The sequence below is a fragment of the Hyla sarda genome, chromosome 6 (genome assembly GCF_029499605.1).
Source record: "Hyla sarda isolate aHylSar1 chromosome 6, aHylSar1.hap1, whole genome shotgun sequence".
Lineage (NCBI taxonomy): Eukaryota > Metazoa > Chordata > Amphibia > Anura > Hylidae > Hyla > Hyla sarda.
In genome coordinates this window covers 154,024,104-154,044,121 of record NC_079194.1, presented here as the reverse complement: position 1 = coordinate 154,044,121, position 20,018 = coordinate 154,024,104, and the positions used below count along the sequence as shown (strand labels likewise).

Genomic DNA, 20,018 nt, shown 5'->3' with positions numbered 1-20,018 from the left:
AGTAGGGATGAGAAAAAATGTATTTAATGATTCATTTTTTATAACAAAATAATAACAATTAATACATTTTTAATAAAGTGTGTGTGTTTCACTTTTTCTCTCTCTATATTTTTAACATTTTATGGTTAGTACTACTACTCCCAGCATGGAAAAGACTGTTCCATGATGGGAATAGTAGTACCTATGCCAGTGTTTCTCAATTCCAGTCCTCAGGGCCCCCTAATAGGTCATGTTTTCAGGATTTCCTTAGTCTTTCACAGGTGATATAATTGTGGTGATGCCTGATTCACTGACCATAATTATGTCACCTGTGAAAGACTTAGGAAATCCTGAAAACATGACCTGTTAGGGGGCCCTGAGGACTGGAATTGAGAAACAGTGATCTATACTAATAGACAGATCACCCCGGGTGTCACTCCTGCAATGCAATTGTCCTATCTATTGCAGAGATGCGGAGCGGCTCTATACAGCGCTCGCATCTCTGCACTATACTCCGGGCCAGCCAGGGATGTGAATAAAAATTCACATTACTCATTCATATTTTCTGCCCAGAGTGGGGATTGGCCGGATGGTTGCAGCCAATCACCGCTCTAAGCGGGAAATATGAATCAGTGATGTTCTATTCATATCACTGGCCGGCCGGAGTAAAGTGCAGAGATGCGGAGCAGCTTTCTCCTGCGCTCCGCATCTCTGCACTATACTCCGGCCGGCCAAATAGGACTATTGTATTGGGTGTCAGGAGTGACACCCGCTGTGATCTGTCCTTAATTGCAAGTACTACTACTCCCAACATGGAACACATTCTGCTCCATGCTGGGAGCTGTAGTACCTGCAGTTAATGAAAGATCACAGCGGATGTCACTCCTGACATCCGCTGTATTATTCTCATTGATTTACAGCTAACATCTGGCTGCAGCGTTTTTTGGCCCAAAAAATGCCATGCGCAGAATTGACGTTTTTCTTGGCGTTTCCCCCCCCCAAAAAAACAAGTGGAATTCTAGCCTAAGGGTACGTTCACACGGGCAGATTTATTTGCGGGTTTCCCGCTGTGTATTTGAAAGGGGGTGGGCTCTTCCTGGCTGTCCGCAGCAGATATTCCGCTGCGGAATTTACGGTGTGGAAAATCGGCCGCAAGCCCCATTGAAGTCAGTAGGGTCTTTGGCCTAAGGGTGCATTCACATGGGCGTATTTTTGCTGCTGCAGATTTTGTAACCCATTGACTTCAATGGGTAGCAAAATCTGCAGCAGATCTGCAGCAAAAATACGCACGTGTGAATGCACCCTATGTTCACACATACAGAATGTCCACACAGAAAATCTCAGTGTGGACATTCTGAAGAGTGCGGCTGCCGGCATAATATACAGGACTGCACAGTAATATACCGTCTCATAGCCGGCTATGTATTCTGCATGGTGTCTGGAAAAGAAATTGCACAGCGCAGCAGAATCCCGTTGAAATCAACGGAATCGTCGACGGAAATTCTGCGGTGTGCACAGTGCAGCAGAATCCCATTCCAAGTGGAAATTCCGCTTGTGTGAACTGGGTGTTAGCGGAAATACCTGTTCACTTTGTGACGCCAGGGCACATTATCCTATACACACTCCGAGGTTGGGGACAGCTTCTCCTGGGCCAGACACGGGCAGTAAATGAACACACCAACGTCAGGTTACGGATAACTGTCTTTACTGAGCTGGGTGCAGATGGTAATACACGTACAGCTGGCTTTAGGTGAGAGAGTACAGCATAACCCCTTGGGAGCCTAGTTGCCTTGCTGGGACTTGTGGTGCTTTCACCAAACAGATTAATACTGACTTGTGAGACGGAAGAATGAATCCTGGTAGCTAGGGTCCTGTCAAGGTACTGTAGATTCTTCTGCATGAGCATGAACTTCCACCATGCGAGTAATTCTTGCAGGATGACCAGTTGAGAAATTAGATTTGAGCTAGGCCTCTCCTTAGAGCACACTTCACATCACCTGAACCAGACTGTAGCTCAGCTTACACTAGACTGCCAAACTCCTCCCCCCATGACACTATACAGGGGAGACTTTAGGGGTTCCCATTGGCAGGCAGGGTCACATGGGATTCACTGCTCTCATTTAAGGGTACAGTAACACATAAAAACATATGTACACATAACAAGAACATAAGTGATTATATGTAATATTACAGTAAGTCTTTTGGTGTGCCCAACACCGTATGCTACCAAGCTGCATGAGACAGTCCAAAGCTACAGGACAGCTATTGGTGCTGGGACACCACAGATATTTGATATTCTAGAAGCAAGATTAAGCATAAAAAAGAACTGGACAGTAATGATGTGTATTCTAGGAGATTTGAGGAAAGGGGGGAAATTTAATAACTTATTAACCCCTTAAGGACGCAGGACGTAAATGTACGTCCTGGTGAGGTACATTTACGTCCTAAGCATAACCGCGGGCATCGGAGCGATGCCCGTGTCATGCGCGGCTGATCCCGGCTGCTGATCGCAGCCAGGGACCCGCCGGCAATGGCCGACACCCGCGATCTCGCGGGCGTCCGCCATTAACCCCTCAGGTGCCGGGATCAATACAGATCCCGGCATATGCGGCAGTTTGCGATTTAAATGAACGATCGGATAGCCCGCAGCGCTGCTGCGGGGATCAGATCATTCAGGACGCCGCACGGAGGTCCCCTCTCCTTCCACCGTCCGGCTCCCGCCGTCTCCTGCTCTGGTCTGTGATCGAGCAGACCAGAGCAGGAGATGACCGATAATACTGATCTGTTCTATGTCCTATACATAGAACAGATCAGTATTAGCAATCATGGTATTGCTATGAATAGTCCCCTATGGGGACTATTCAAGTGTAAAAAAAAAATGTAAAAAAATGTAAAAGTAAAAGTTAAAAAAAAGTGAAAAATCCCCTCCCCCAATAAAAAAGTTAAACGTCCGTTTTTTTCCTATTTTACCCCCAAAAAGCGTAAAAAACATTTTTTATAGACAGATTTGTTATCGCTGCGTGCGTAAATGCCCGAACTATTAAAATAAAATGTTAATGATCCCGTACGGTGAACGGCGTGAACGAAAAAAAAAGTCAAAAATTCCTACTTTTTTAATACATTTTATAAAAAAAAAATTATAAAAAATGTATTAAGTTTTTTATATGCAAATGTGGTATAAAAAAAAAGTACAGATCATGGCGCAAAAAATGAGCCCCCATACCGCCACTTATACGGAAAAATAAAAAAGTTAGAGGTCATCAAAATAAAGGGATTATAAACGTACTAATTTGGTTAAAAAGTTTGTGATTTTTTTTAAGCGCAACAATAATATAAAAGTATATACTAATGGGTATCATTTTAATCGTATTGACCCTCAGAATAAAGAACACACGTCAGTTTTACCATAAATTGTACGGCGTGAAAAAAAACCTTCCAAAATTAGCAAAATTGCGTTTTTCGTTTTAATTTCCCCACAAAAATAGTGTTTTTTGGTTGCGCCATACATTTTATGATATAATGAGTGATGTCATTACAAAGGACAACTGGTCGCGCAAAAAACAAGCCCTCATACTAGTCTGTGGATGAAATTATAAAAGAGATATGATTTTTAGAAGGCGAGAAGGAAAAAATGAAAACGTAAAAATTAAATTGTCTGAGTCCTTAAGGGGTTAATAAATATTTAGTTTTTGGCTAAAATTCTAATATTGCAGCAATGGCTTGATGATAAACCACCTGATATTAATAACTGTTAAAACTAGTCTCTAAGATTAAGAATTATGAAAATTGGAATGGCAAAAGCTCAAGAAAGAGATATAAGCAGTCTATCAATACGTGGGATTGTTGGACTGATTGTGTTTAATACTTTGTGGTTTTTTTCTCTCCCTGCCTGACAGTGGGTGGGAGGATATGGGTTATAAAATATATGGTTAAAAATCTTTTGTATATGTAATATGTGAATTGTTGTATTGATACTGTGCAGAGTCTGAATGTACCTCATAGAAACAGTCTGAATGTACCACATAGAATCCGCAGTCTCCTGCATCGTCCCGGGTGCCATCACCAATGAGGCTCTCACCCCATTTCACCTAATGTGGATCCTGGGCGGAGCTCAGTAGTGAAGCCTGTGAGGTTAGTACCCCTTTCATGGACAGGGTACACCTCACCATCTCCTTGATCCAGTCCTGAATCGGCATCTGCTGCCGTGCTAGATCTGGAACCGGAATCCCCCATATGTTTGGGAAGCTTTGGTCCCTCTGCCAGAAACTAAGGAATCAGCCCGCAACTGGGCGCCTCCATTGCCAGAGCCAGCGACAGGTCCTCAAGCTACCGCTATGCCTAGGGAGAAGCTACGCCTCTTAACCACAGTGCTAGATGGTGGTGTGTCCTCTCTGCCTTGGACACTGGGCCCAACCTGTTATGCTCTTGCTTTAATTTCAGACATAGTTACATTGTTACATAGCTAGACATTCTTCACTCTCCACTACTATTTCCTTTATTTCTCTTGCTTTCTTTATATCACTTTGCTTTTTTCACCCACACTGCGGGAAGCATACGCTATGCGTACCCTGGCAGTGTTCCCATTCTCCCATTCTCTCTCTCTGGCCTTATTGCACAGGACAGGTGCGCATGCGCAATGCGCACCTGCCTGCCTTCACTACTGCTCTGTGACCCCCTCTTGACCCCTTCCACAGCCTGCAATGGGCAGCCATGCACTGGGCTGTTTGTAGTCTGCATTATGTCACCAGCTGGTGTCACTCATTCATGGCTTCTCTTTCCCTTCCCTTTCCTTTCCTCCCAGGGGTCTCCAGTCTCCTCGTAAGTTGATGTCTTTTATTTTACACACCTGTACTTATTGTATTAATTTCCATACTGTACACTGCACTATGATGTATGGAGGGTTAACCCCATTACACCTTGTCACTACAGCTGTCCACTGTTGATATTATGTTGGACAAATTATGTATGCACTTTGTTTATACTGTAAACTCTGTTTGTTATTCCTACTGCAATAATTGATATTGATTGATTTGATGTAATTACTGCTTAATGCACCTGCACATATTTACCACCACTAGTCCTTGTATTTGTTGCTTGAAAAAGGTCATAATGGAGTGACCGACACGTCGCCTGACTGCGCTTGAATAAAGCTACTTTTTCATCATTTGTGAGTGCTACGGTGGTTCTTCATTTCCTAAAAAGAAAGATTTGAAGAAACCTTCATCTGTACTGTGGAAAGGAGGAAAACATGGCCCGGCACTTGCAAGACTAGGGCAGTGTCTTCTCAGGTGGCGGAGGGACGCAACAGGATCGCCCGTTATAGAGTTGATATCGGTGGTGCAATGCCCACTAAGTGTCAATGTAGTAATGCAAAAACAGAAGACAGGACAGCACTCACCCTTCAACGTAGCTTTATTCAAGCATCTCAAAGGTGACAGGCAGATGCAGCAGAGGAGGCAGGGGACAGGATTGGAACAGACTGTTTCACGCTTTCCAGCACTTCCTCAAGCAGGTATGGTCGCATACAGGCTTGAGGAAGCGATGTAAAGCGTAAAACAGTCTGTTCCGGTCCTGTCCCCTGCCTCCTCTGCTGCAACTGTCACCTTTGAGATGCTTGAATAAAGCTACGTTGAAGGGTGAGTGCTGTCCTGTCTTCTGTTTTTGCATTACTTTATCTGTACTATGAATATGTGTGTGTGTGTGTGTGTGTGTGTGTGTGTGTATATATATATATATATATATATATATATATATATATATATATGTGTGTATATATATATATATATATATATATATATGTGTATATATATATACAGAATAAGAGGTCATTTTGAAAAGTACACTTAGCATACAGAACTATCAAAGGGGTACTGTGCAGAGTCTATGAATATAGAATAAGGGCAGATTTTGAGAATTACATACAACATACAGGATTAGAAAAGTAGTGCTGTGTGGTTTCCATATATACAGAATTAAAGGAGATAGTGAGAATAATATGTAATATACAGAACTAGAGAAGCTGTACTGTGCAGTGAACATGTGGGGGAAAATTAATATAAACTATATGAATTTAGTTAAACAGATAAGCAATGATTTTTCCTCCTCATCTCAGACTGTCGGTTATTCAAGAAATCTGGGAGCGTGACCATCTGATTTCCTGGAAGGACGAGGAATAAGAAATCACTGTTAAATACAGTGTATTACTCATATTGCAGACCTAAGCTTTATCTAGAGTATATAAGCATATTACCTGCAGAGCTCTGGATATTTCCTCTGTCGTTTCTCTGCTTGTCAGAGGATGTCACAAATACTGCAGTCCTCCTAAGACGTAAAGAACATCACTACAATAATTCTATCACACTTGCAGAGGAAAAGGAGTTGGGACATTCTGCCCATTCAGGAGTCTGGGAAAGTGGGATTGCATCCAAACTGTAGCTCTGGCCACAATGACTGTCATCCTGCTTTACCTGAAGTAGATAATCTGTGATTTGTCACACTCAGATCCCCACTAGGTGGCCATGATTTATATATTGTAAATCTGAGAAGATGATGCATACAAATAACATTAACGTTCCCCTGTACTCACCAGAGTGGGCCTCACAAAATGTCACAATGTAACCTGAATGAATTAGTTAGTCCCCAAAAACAATAGCACATCCTGGAATAAATAGATCCTCTTGAATAGACTGTGCCTATTATTTATGCCTCAATTCTGTTGCACCTGTGTCCCTATCCTAAATTCACAGAATACACAAATACTCTCATCATGTACCGTATCGGGGGCAGCGTCAGCTCTCTGATGTGTCTCCATCTCTCCAGGAAGTTCTCTGACCATTTCCTCTTCTTGTTGTAGTAAATTAAAACCTTTATGAGCTTGGGATCTCTTCTGCACCTGGTACCAAACCCACAGTACAATTAGTGATAGACCTATATCTATTTATACATAGGTACGGAAGTGACAGTTGGCTAAATAGAACTCAAAGCTTAAAAGGGAATGTGTCACATACATAGTTTTTAAGCTTTTCTTATCTGTTCTAATCTAGTTTCTGATTGTGATCCTTTTTATTTTATTTTTGTACATTAAACCATACTTCCTAGGCTTTCTGCACAACATTTAGAAATGCTTTTAGAGATCCATTTAGAGGCTTATTGACTTCTATGGAAGAGTTTTCTAGGCATGCTCTGTTACTTCAACAGAGATTATTGTACTGTATGGGGGTGATGAAACATTTAAAATATGATTTAAACAATTTTCTGATGACACATTCCTTTTAAAGGTACTCAAATTCTAAATAGCATTGTCTATATAGAGGTACATTAAGGTTGTCCGCTTAGGATTAGAACCCTTCACTATTACTAACAGCATAGAGTATTGTTACTGGGGTTCACAACTGTCTGTCTATCTCAATGGGTACCATGTAATGTTATCCTGAAAAGGAATTTGCATTCATCAAGCGAATGTCAGAATTCTCCCCCATGATTCCCCCCCCCCCCATCTCAGATCATCTAATAGGAAGGCAATGTACAAACTAGATAATCACTGTAGGAAGATTCCATTATACATAATAAATGGCCTTATAAGACCCAAAAGGAAGTTGTAATTGTAGCAAAACTGTCCCAACCCTACCACACCCAACACCCAACACAGTAAAATGCTTTTAAATGGGCTAATTCCACAAGCACAATACTAGTGCATTTTTGTGTCTATATTATGCCAATTTCTTCAACTGTTTTTGAAGCCAAAGGTAGGAAGGCTCATAAATGAAGGACATGTAGATGTGACTTTTTTTATATCCATTTTTGGCTTTGAAATCCAAATGTCTTTGGTATGCATAGGGGTCTATCAAGTCTACCATGGCACCTGGCCTGTAAAGAAGAGTATTGGGACCCCACCAGTCTAGAGTTAAAGATAGTGTTGCCAGAACCATAGTTATATAGTTTGTAAGGTTGAAAAAACAACAGTCCATTAAGTTCAACCTAAAACCCTACTGTGCTGATTCAGAGGAAGGCAAACCCCCTCCCCCATGAGGCTGATGCCATTTGCCCCATGACAGAAATAAAATTCCACATAAATCTAGTACCCATAACTTTTTTCCAGAAAAACTTAAACTTGTTTTTTGAGTCAGACATCACAACATCATGAGGCAGACAGAGAGTTCCATAGTCTCACTACTCTTACAGTAAAGAATCTCTGTCTGTGATGATGGTGAAACCTTTTTTCATCTAGGCGTGGAGGATGCTCCCTTGTTATGGTTACCTGCCTAGGTATAAAAAGATCACTAGAAAGATCTCTGTACTGTCCCTTTTATATATTTGTACATTGTGATCAAATCGCCCCTAAGACGTCTTTTTGCTCAACTAAATAAGGCTGGGTTCACATCACGTTTTCTCCCATACGGGAGCGCATACGGCAGGGGGGAGCAAAAACCTTGCGCTCCCGTATGCTTTCGTATGCACTCCCATATGTAATTAATTTCAATAAGCCGGCTGGAGTGAAACATTCGGTCCGGTCTGCTCATTTTTACGCTGTATGCGCTTTTTACCCGGACCTAAAACTGTGGTCAACCACAGTTTTAGGTCCGGTTGTAAAAGCGCATGCGGCGCAAAAATGAGCCAACCGGACCGAGCGTTTCACTCTTGCCGGCTCATTGAAATGAATTACATACGGGAGTGCATACGAAAGCATACGGGAGAGCGAGGTTTTAGATCCCCCCCTGCCGTATGCGCTCCCATCTGGGAGAAAACTGGTGTGAACCAGCCCTTAGCCCAAGTTTGATGACTTCTTTTTGTACTGTAATCCTCCCATACCATTCATTATCTTTGTTGCCCTCCTCTGCACTGCCTCCAGTTCAGCCAAGTCCTTCCTATATACAGATGCCCAAAACTGGACACAATACTCCATGTGTGGTCTGACTAGATTTATACAGAGGCAAAACTATGTTCCCATCACAAACCTCTATGCCTCTCTTGATATATCCCATGACTGGCACTGATTATTAAAGGGTACCTCTCATCAAAAAAAACTTTTGATATATTATAGATTAATGTATGCAGAATAACTTTACAATTGCATGTTATTAAAAAATATGCTTCTTTCTATTTAATTATCCACTTTGAAGAAATGACCACTAGGGGTCTCCCTACCAGTCCTGGCAGCAAGCATTTCAGACTCATGCTGGAGTCCTAAACACTACAAGCTGCCAGTCTGCTTTGTTCACAAAGGAGAACACTCAGAGCTGCCAGCCTGCTTTGTTCACAGCCTGTTTGGCTGTGAACAAAGCAGGCTGGCAGCTCTGAGTGTTTAGGACTCCAGCATGAGTCAGAAATGCTTGCTGACAGGACTGATCGGGAAAAATACAATAGAAAGAAGCATATTTTTCATTAACATGCTATTGGAAAGTCATTCAACATCCATTAATCTAAAATATATCAAAAGTTTATTTGATGAGAGGTACCCTTTAAAGTTCAGCCGACTATCCACCATTATCCCAAAGTCTTTTTGGTAGAAGTTTTACCCAATGTTTTATTATTTAGCACAGAATTGTACATTCTGGTCCGCAAACTATGGCCCGCAGGCCACATGCGGCTCGCCGAAGACATTTATCCGGCCCGCTGGGTGTTTTTGCAGCCGCTGCGTAATGACATCCCTGTGTCCCGAAAGATGTTTTCGGGATGCCCCTGTTAACTCTCTGCGTTTACTTTAAAAAACGCAAGGACCGCCGGGAGGTAGTGCACGCAGGGACGTCACTGAGGTCCTGTGCGTGCACCCATAGCAACAGAGCGCGGAGGAGCGGAGCAGCGAGCAGGACGTGTGCTGGCCAGCTTGGTAAGTGTTACCAGCGGCACGTCCGCTTCGGTGCTTCGGTGCTCAGAGCACTGAAGTGGGGCAGTACACAGGCATACAGCCTCCAGCCATACACTGTATGGCTGGAGGCTGTTTGTCTGTGGGGGAACATACTGCCAGCCTAATGTGGGGGGGAACTATACTGCCAACTAAATGTGGGGGAACTATACTGCCAACCTAATGTGGGGGAACTACAACCTAATGTGGGGGGAACTATACTGCCAACTTAATGTGAGGGAACTATACTGCCAACTAAATGTGGGAGAACTATACTGCCAACCTAATGTGAGGGAACATACTGCCAGCCTAATGTGGGGGGAACCATACTGCCAACTAAATGTGGGGGAACTATACTGCCAACCTAATGTGGGGGAACTACAACCTAATGTGGGGAGAACTATACTGCCTACCTAATGGGGGGGGAACTATACTGCCAACTAAATGTGGGGGAACTATACTGCCAACCTAATGTGGGGGAACATACTGCCAGCCTAATGTGGGGGGAACTATACTGCCAACTAAATGTGGGGGAACTATACTACCAACCTAATGTGGGAGAACTACAACCTAATGTGGGGGGAACTATACTGCCAACCTAATGTGGGGAACTATACTACCAACTAAATGTGGGGGAACTATACTGCCAACCTAATGTGGGGGAACTACAACCTGATGTGGGGGAACTATACTGCCAGCGTAATGTGGGGGAACTACAACCTTATGTGGGGGAACTATACTACCAACCTAATATGTGGGAACTACAACCAAATGTGGGGGGGGGGGGGGGGACTATACTGCCAGCCTAATGTGGGGGAACTATACTGCCAGCCTAATGTGGGGGAACTATACTGCCAACCAAATGTGGGGGAACTACAACCTAATGTGGGGGAACTAAAACCTAATGTGGGGGAACTATACTGCAAACCTAATGTGGGAGAACTATACTGCCAACCTAATGTGGGGGAACTACAACCTAATGTGGGGGGAACTATACTGCCAGCCTAATGTGGGGGAACTATACTGCCAGCCTAATGTGGGGGAACTATACTGCCAACCAAATGTGGGGGAACTACAACCTAATGTGGGGGAACTAAAACCTAATGTGGGGGAACTATACTGCAAATCTAATGTGGGAGAACTATACTGCCAACCTAATGTGGGGGAACTACAACCTAATGTGGGGGGAACTATACTGCCAGCCTAATGTGGGGGAACTATACTGCCAGCCTAATGTGGGGGAACTATACTGCAAACTAAATGTGGGGGAACTATACTGCCAACCTAATGTGGGGGAACATACTGCCAGCCTAATGTGGGGGGAACTATACTGCCAACTAAATGTGGCTGAACTATACTGCCAACCAAATGTGGGGGAACTACAACCTAATGTGGGGGAACTAAAACCTAATGTGGGGGAACTATACTGCAAACCTAATGTGGGGGGAACTATACTGCCAACCTAATGTGGGGGGAACTATACTGCCAGCCTAATGTGGGGGAACTATACTGCCAGCCTAATGTGGGGGAACTATACTGCAAACTAAATGTGGGGGAACTATACTGCCAACCTAATGTGGGGGAACATACTGCCAGCCTAATGTGGGGGGAACTATACTGCCAACTAAATGTGGCTGAACTATACTGCCAACCTAATGTGGGGGAACTACAACCTAATGTGGGGGGAACCATACTGCCAACCTAATGTGGGGGAACTACACTGCCAGCCTAATGTGGGGGAATTATACTGCCAACTAAATGTGGGGTAACTATACTGCCAACCTAATGTGGGGGAACTATACTGCCAACCTAATGTGGAGGAACTACAACCTAATGTGGGGGAACTATACTGCCAGCCTAATGTGGAGGAACTACACTGCCAACTAAATGTGGGGGAACTACAACCTAATGTGGGAGAACTATACTTCCAACCCTAATGTAGGGGAACTACAACATAATATGGGGAGGGGATCTATACTGCCAATTTAATGTGTGGGGGGGGGGGGGGAACTGTGCTGCGTACTTAAAGGGGTAGTCCACTAATAAAATATATAAGTGTGCATAGGAATTTGTTCATAGTTTTTTTTTTTTAACTATAGTCTGGCCCTTCAACGGTCTGAGCGACAGTGAACTGGCCCTCTGTTTAAAACCCCAGTGGACCACCAGGGTCTGTTTAAAGGTCCCTTTAGACACCGCTATCAGCTTTGACAGAGGCAATCTAAAGGGTTAATAAAGGGTTGCAACGGCAACGAGGTAATCCCTTCTCATATCATCTGACATTGGATTTTGCTGTGTAAATACAGTAGAGAAGAAGGCATTTAGTAAATTGCCATTTTCCTCATCCTCCTCCACTCTTGCACCAGATAATTTATGTAGGTGAAAAATATTTTGTGTTCTTTATATTTTCTATTATGCTCGTTTTCTCTGTTGCAATTTTTGCTAATTTTATTTATCTTTTTATAAAATGTATTTTTCCCCTTATAAGTTTTTTTAACGCTTCCCCACTACCTTCTTGTTTTAGTAGTCTAAATGCTTCCCATCAATTTTTGCATCCCTAACTGTTTTGGTTAACCAAATTAATCTTTTCCTATTTCTAACACATTTATTATTTATTTATAGGTTATACGTTGTTCACAAGACCTATTTAGGATGCTTTTAAAAATGTCCCATTTAGCTTTCGTACTTTTATTACTGAGGGGACTGAAGTCCCAATATTTGTCACTGAGGTCCTTTCATAGTTGGTGGAAATTGGCCTACCTAAAGCTTCATGTTTTTTTATCCGTACTAGTACACATCTTCTTTTAGGATAAATAAAAACGTATTATGTTGCGGTCAGTATTACCAAGATGACCCCCTACCTCTACTTAAGATACCCTTTCTAGCCTTTTGGTTAGTATAAGTCTCCCCTTCTCCCTCTTGTTGGGTCTTGCACTAGTTGGGAAAGGTAATTGGGGAGTTTATCACTATGTTTTGTGTTTTTTTTTTCATCTATTTTCGCACACAATGGGTTGATTTTTAAAGCTGTTGACTATATTGTTGTGTTTCATTAGGAATTTTGCAGTGGTAATGTATTTACTATGTGCAACTTTTGTCGCATTTTGCTAACGCTTTACTATGTGCGACTTTTGTCGAATTTAGCTAATGCATCTGGCCTCCAAATGTCGCAAACTTCAAATCACACCATCTCCAACCATACAGGAAAACTGCCTGTGCTAATGCCAGAATGGGTCAATATTTTATGTATAAGTAAACCCCTCCCTGTTTCTTACTTGTACAGTCATTTTTTAACAGGCTGTAACCCTGTATATTAACCCCCCCAGTCATAGCTTGAATCCAGCCATGTCTCACTTATCTCGATTATGTCACAGTAGTCTTCCAACATTAATAATTCCATTTCCTCAAATTGCACAGATCCAGAACCAAACTTGCTATATAAATATATTGCCAGAACCAAGCTTTCTGCATAGATACAAAGCCAAAACCGAATGTACTACATAGATACAGTAACAAGCTTACTATGCCAGAACCAAGCTAACATCATAGATCACTGCAAAGATAAGGTGTCAGAAACAATCTTACTGCATAGATACGGTAACAGAATCATGGCTTACAGAATGGATACAGTAACAGAAAATGATATATTGAAATGCTACAATATCAGAACTAAGCTTACTGCATAGATATGGTGCCAGATTTTAAAGAATGTTCAATTTTAAGGATTTGTCTGGGCCACATATGAACACTGAGGGAGATTTATCAAACCCTGTCCAAAGGAAAAGATGCTGAGTTGCTCATAGAAACCAATCAGATCACTTCTTTAATTTTCCAGAGGCCTTTTCAAAAATTGAAGAAGCAATCTGATTGGTTGCTATTGGCAACACAGCAACTTTTCCTCTGGACAGCTTTTGATAAATCTCCCTGTGCCCATGGCTTAGCTCCTTCCACCTTTCTGTATATTGGACAGAAAACAATATGTGCACATTGGCATTAGCAGTTTCAGTCAATAGATCTGGAGCTGTATATCTATCCAATCTATTACTATTAGTGCCACATGACAAGAAAACATGGCTATAGTAGAATACTGTACTCCATACAATGTAAAGGAGGAGATATTCATGTATGAACTTACTGTAGATATGGGAGTAATGTTTACAAGTGGCCATCAAGGGGGAAGCAATAAATAATAACGTAGGCAGAAGTGTAGAGCCTTTATCATCTGCTACTAGCTGAGTACCCGGCGTTGCCCGGTTTTTCCTTCCTCACCCTTTTTGGAGAGGAAACTCAACAAAGGAGGAAGCTTTTGACCATCCCCATATGTTGTTATCAAATCCCAACCCCATATCCCGTCCCCATATCTCAACCTCATATCCCAACCTCATATCCCGCCCTCATATTCCGACCTCATATCTCGACCTCCTATCCCGACCTCCTATCCCATCCTCATATCCCGTCCTCATATCTAGACCTCATATCCTGACCTCCTATCCTGACCTCCTATCCCGTCCTCATATCTTGACCTCATATCCTGTCCTCATATTCCGACCTCATATCTCGACCTCATGTCTCAACCTTATATCCCGACCTCCTATCCAGTCCTCATATCTCGACCTCATATTTCGACCTCTTATCTCGTCCTCATATGCCGTCCTCATATCTCGACCTCATATCCCGACCTCCTATCCCATCCTCCTATCCTGGCCTCATATTCCATTCTCATATCTCAACCTCATATCCCGTCCTCATATCTCATGCTCATATCCTGACCTCATATCCCGTCATCATATTCCGACCTTATATGCCGACCTCCTATCCCATCCTCCTATCTTGACCTCATATCCTGTGCTTATATCCGGACCTCATATCTCGACCTCCTATCCCGACCTCCTATGCCGTCCTCATATCCTGACCTCCTACCCTGTCCTCCTATCTTGACCTCATATCCTGACCTCATATCCCATCCTCATATCTCGACCTCCTATCCCGACTTCTTCTCTTTGTGAGATGGGGTGTGGCTTACAAGCTGAATTGACACATTCACCAGGAGATGCAGAGTGGGATTTTTTTTTTTCACTAAAATGCTGGTTTTTCCCCAAATTTTACATTTTTACAAGGGGTAATAGGAGAAAAAGACCCCCAAAATTTGTAACCCGATTTCTTCTGAGTATGGAAATACCCCATGTGTAGACAACAAGTGCTCTGCTGGTGAACTACAATGCTCAGAAGAGAAGGAGCGCAATTGAGCTTTTGGAGAGTGAATTTGTTTGGAATGGAATTCAGGGGCCATGTGCGTTTACAAAGCCCCCCGTAGTGGCAGAACAGTGGACCCCCCCACATGTGACCCCATTTTGGAAACTACACCCCTCACAGAATTTAATAAGGGGTGCAGTGAGTATTTATGGCGTTTGACAGATCTTTGGAACAGTGGGCTGTGCAAATTAAAAATAAAATTTTTCATTTTCATGGACCACTGTTCCAAAAATCTGTCAGACACCTAAGGGGTGTAAATGCTCCCTGTAGTTATGCAACAGCTGGAGGTACGCAGCTACAACTCCCAGCATGCCGAGACAGCTGTTTTGGCATGCTGGGATTTGCAGTTTTGCAACATCTGGAGAGCTACAGTTTAGAGACCACTGCACAGTGATCTCCAAACTGTGGCCCTCCAGATGTTGCTAAACTACAAATCCCAGCATGCCCAGACAGTAAACAGCAGTGTGGGCATGCTAGAAGTTGTAGTTTTGCAAGATCTGGAGGGCTACAGTTTAGAGACCACTGTATAGTGGTCTCAGACTGTAGCCCTCCAGATGTTGCCAGGCAACTCACCAGCTTCCGTAGGATCCAGGGAGCCGCATTGCTGTCCTCTGCTGCTGCCGATCTCCACTGTTGATCGTTGCCTCCGCCGCAGCGAATGGATAAGTGGACTTCGGCGCTGGTCCCTGTCGATTTCCCTGTTTCCCTATTGTGGGTGGGCAGAACGGGGAAACGGAAAGTTAACCCCCCGCCCCCAATCTGCTATTGGTCGTCGCTTCTAGACAACCAATAGCAGGGATAGGAGGGGTCTTCTCCGTCCGTATCCCACAATTGCGGTTATATCACCAAAAATCCATACTTCTATCCTTTACAATCTATGACGGATGGTATGGACAAGTTTCAGTATAAAGTTGAACAATACTTGGTGGAATTAAAAACAAAATTAGACTCTCAACCCTTTTCCAGACACAATTTAAACCACAAGGAGCGTATTGCTCTGAAAGAATTACAATCATACCAGAATATTACTATTAAAATGTCAGATAAAGGGGGTATAGTCACAGTCATGAACAAATCTGACTATATTTCATCTATCAATAATTTGTTAGCAGATACGAATACACATCGTTCTCTAGCAAATGATCCCACCAAGTCTTTTCAACAGGATCTAAAAACCCTACTCTCAGAAGGAGTCACATCTGGCATTTTAAAAGAAAGGGAGGCTAAATATTTAATTGTGGAATATTCCAAAACGCCTATAATGCATGCACTCCCAAAAACCCACAAAGGCCTAGATTCTTTGAATGAGACCCATAGTCTCTAGCATAGGATCTATGTCAGAGAGACTTTCATCATGGTTAGACAAATTGCTACAACCATTAGTCAAGAGGGTTCCAGGTTATCTTCAGGACTCCAAGGATCTCCTGGGCAATTTACAAGATCTAACATGGCAACTGGATTGGCATTGGCTCACATGTGACTTCACTTCGTTATATATGAGCATTTCATGGCAAGTTGCCATGGATGCTCTTAAATTCCATTTATGTAAATATGCTGAATATGATCAAAGTTTGATAAATTACATCCTGAAAGTTACATGGTTTTTAATAACTCTTATTTTTTTCACTTTTGACACTAAGTTTTTTTCTCCCCCTCTCTCGCGAATCTAACAATGTACATTTTACATTTGTTGAAAGATGATCCTTGTGTGTCTGAGATACTCAGGACAAGATGCCGTGTGGTGGCTAAAAAAGGACCCACACTGGGCGACTTATTGTCCCCCAGTTTAATCACATCGGAATCTAAAGTTACATCTACCTGGCTACGCAACACCGACTTTTACCATTGTGGCTCTAATACATGCCGCACCTGTAAATTTGCTAAAGTGTGCAAAAAATTTCAACAATGCAGACAATACTAAATTATACGAGATTGCAATTGCAATACAACTCATTGCATTTATGTTATAGAATGTCAAGCATGACATTGTATGAAATATGTAGGTTGTACAACACGTAAACTTAAAATTCATGTTTTTAGAACATGTTAATGATATTACCAATCCATCCATAAGAAACCGTTCTAGTGCCTCACTCCATTTCATACAAGAACAAAACAGAGACATAAAACACATACAAGTATATGGCATCGAAAGAATACATAGGAACATCAGAGGTTGCGATATTCAACGCAAATTAATGGAGAGGGAGGCCTTCTGGCAGTTTACATTAAACTCAAGAATGCCACATGGTCTCAACTTGGGCAAAGAATTATTATTCCATTATTAAAAACTTAAGTTAATTTGTTTTTTCTTTGTTTTAAAATGCCAATCTGGTTCACATGTGTGTCGATTTTTCGATTCCATTCGATTTAATGTGGACTAGTTCAGACGATGCAATTTGTCCTGCATTTATTATGTCTCTTATCAAGTGAAATTTCTTTGCATTGGACAGCACCATCTCTTTAGTTCAGGTTTCATTCAATCCAATATAGTTTGTTAAAATTTTATTCAGTAATCTGTAATTTTATTACATTTTTTTGGAATCGTTCTTGCTTGAATGTTGTAACATATCTCTCTTGATTTTATAAGACATGTAGAGGTCGTGCTTCTTTTAGCAGTCTGTCATTTTAATGTATTGAACTCACCTGGAAACCGCCTATGTCTACGCACCAGGAAGTGGAGCAGGTATCTTTTGACAACAAACGCATGCGCTCGAAATGCGTCAAGAACCCTCAGATGATGTGAAGTGTAACAGCTCCATGCTATTTTAAAGAGGATTTGAAAATAAAGCTGCTGGTTTTCCTAAGTGCTGGATCATTTCTTCTTCTTTCATTTTAGGATGGGTGGCACCCCTGCCACCTCCCTCCTATCCCTTCAGGGGGATCGTGGGTGTCTTGGACAACCCCGATATTCCTTATTTTCTGGGTCACCGGGTCACCATAGACCCATATGACCCGGAATTGCGCAAATCGCCGGAGTGAATTCTGATGACCCCCCTGGGCATTTACGCGGGGTGCCTGCTGATCGATATCAGCAGTCACCCCGGTCCGGTCCTTCATGGGTCCTTAAGAACCAAGGTGTCGTGACGTAGCGGTACGTCATGGGTCCTGTAGGGGTTAAAGGACCTTTTCGTTGGTTCACTTTTTATGCGGGTTGCTATCAGTAACGGCAGTGCTGGCTTTATCTGCTTTCCTCTGAGATTTCACACATAAGGACGCTTATCCTTTGTCAAGAATTGAGGAGACGTTTACTGCCCTCTGGTCCGCTGCTTACTTCTCCAGCCTGGATTTGACCATCAGCAGGTACTGGCAAGTGCCCATGGCCACGGAAGACCGGGAGAAGACCGCCTTCATGATACCCATGGGGTTGTTCGAGTTTAAAAGTATGCCGTTTGGGCTATGTAATGCCCCTGCTAAGTACCAACGTCTGATGGAAAGGTGCCTGGGCCATCTGAATTTCCAAAGTTTCTTGTTGTACCTGGATGATGTCATCGTGTATTCCAAGTCTTACCTGGAACACCTCAGTCATCTGTCAGTTGTCTTTCAAGTCCAGATCAAGCATGGGTTGAAGATCAAGCCATCAAAGTGTCACTTGCTCAAACCCTAAGTCCATTACCTGGGCCACGTTGTCAGTGCAGAGGTAGCTCAGTCAAATCTGAAAAAGATGGAATTGTCAAGAACTGGCCTACCCAGTCCCTAAGCATGTCAGGAGCTTCCTGGGATTTGCCGGCTACTACCGCCGCTTCATCCCACACTTTGCCCACATTGCAGAACCCCTCACAGCTCTCTTATGGGTACAGTGAAGGAAAATTACAATGGAAGACTACCTATTGAATGGGCCAAAAAGCAAGAGACCGAGCGTACCGAGCTCTTAAACATTTTCTGACAGAACCACCCATCTTGGAGTTTCCAGACTACAGTCAGCCATTCTGACTATATATTGATGCCAGTTTTGAAGGTCTGGCAGCTGTCCTGTCCCAAGTTCAAGATGGACAAGAGAGAGTGATTGCCTACGCCAGTCATAACCTGCGAGGAGCAGAAAAGAATGATGCCAACTACAGATCGATCAAATTGGAACTTCTTGCCCTGGTGTGGGCTGTGACAGAAAAATTCAAAGATTATGTGGCTTCCATGCCATTTACTGTCTACATGGATAATAACCTGTTGGCTCATCTGAACACTGCCAAGTTGGGTGTCATAGAACAGCGATGGGCTTCAAGATTAGCTAATTACAGCTTCACCATCAAGTACAGAAGCGGCAAGTCAAACATCAATGCCAATGTACTGACTGAGTCTGACTGAGTCTAGCTGACTGAGTCTAGCTGAAGCTGGGTCTGTATTCTAAAGTGTTGTATTATTAAGTGTTACATTTGAGAAGTTTTATAAGCAGAAGTTCATGTGCTAAGTATACTGTGGATCATTGTTTTCCAAACAGGGTGTCTCCAGCGGTTGCATAGCCCTTGCATTTTTTTTTTTTTTTTTTTTTCCTCCTGTCTGTAGCACACCTGGGGGAGGGGTTAATTGATTAACTGCTCTCAGGTGTATAAAACTAACTGGGAAACTCTGTGAGCCCTGCTCTGACTGAGTCTAGCTGAAGCTGGGTCTGTATTCTAAAGTGTGGTATTATTAAGTGTTACATTTGAAAAGTTTTATAAGCAGAAGTTTAAAAGCAGGAGTTGTAAGCAGGACCCACTGTAACTGTAAGTATTACACTCCGTTGATAAAAGTAGTTTTTCTTAATAGTTAATAACAGCTGTTTGTCACCAAGGATATGGACAGCAGGATTGGAGGTTTTCTTCAGTGCACATTGTGCCACATGTATACATCTCTGGAGCAGCAGCTTCAGGGTGAATACCGCTGTGACAAATGTGAGCATGTTGCCCACCTGGAAGCTCATATTAGAGATCTAGAGGAGCAAAATGCAACATTGAGGGCGATTGACAATCTTACA

The 20,018-nt window shown here is 42.7% G+C and overlaps 1 protein-coding gene across 5 annotated transcripts in view; it reads right to left on the bottom strand.

Moving 5' to 3' along the window:
- Positions 1-5,849: 5,849 nt before the first annotated feature.
- ANKAR (ankyrin and armadillo repeat containing) overlaps positions 5,850-20,018 on the bottom strand; it is a 95,544-nt gene continuing 81,375 nt past the window's right edge. For all 5 annotated transcript variants that reach the window (XM_056525594.1, XM_056525596.1, XM_056525593.1 and 2 more), the window contains 3 exons: positions 6,752-6,871; positions 6,230-6,300; positions 5,850-6,136 (listed from right to left, as the gene is read on the bottom strand). In XM_056525594.1, the coding sequence (XP_056381569.1) occupies positions 6,054-6,136; positions 6,230-6,300; positions 6,752-6,871 (274 nt within the window). In that variant the 3' untranslated portion in view covers positions 5,850-6,053. The remainder of the gene's footprint in view (positions 6,137-6,229; positions 6,301-6,751; positions 6,872-20,018) is intronic.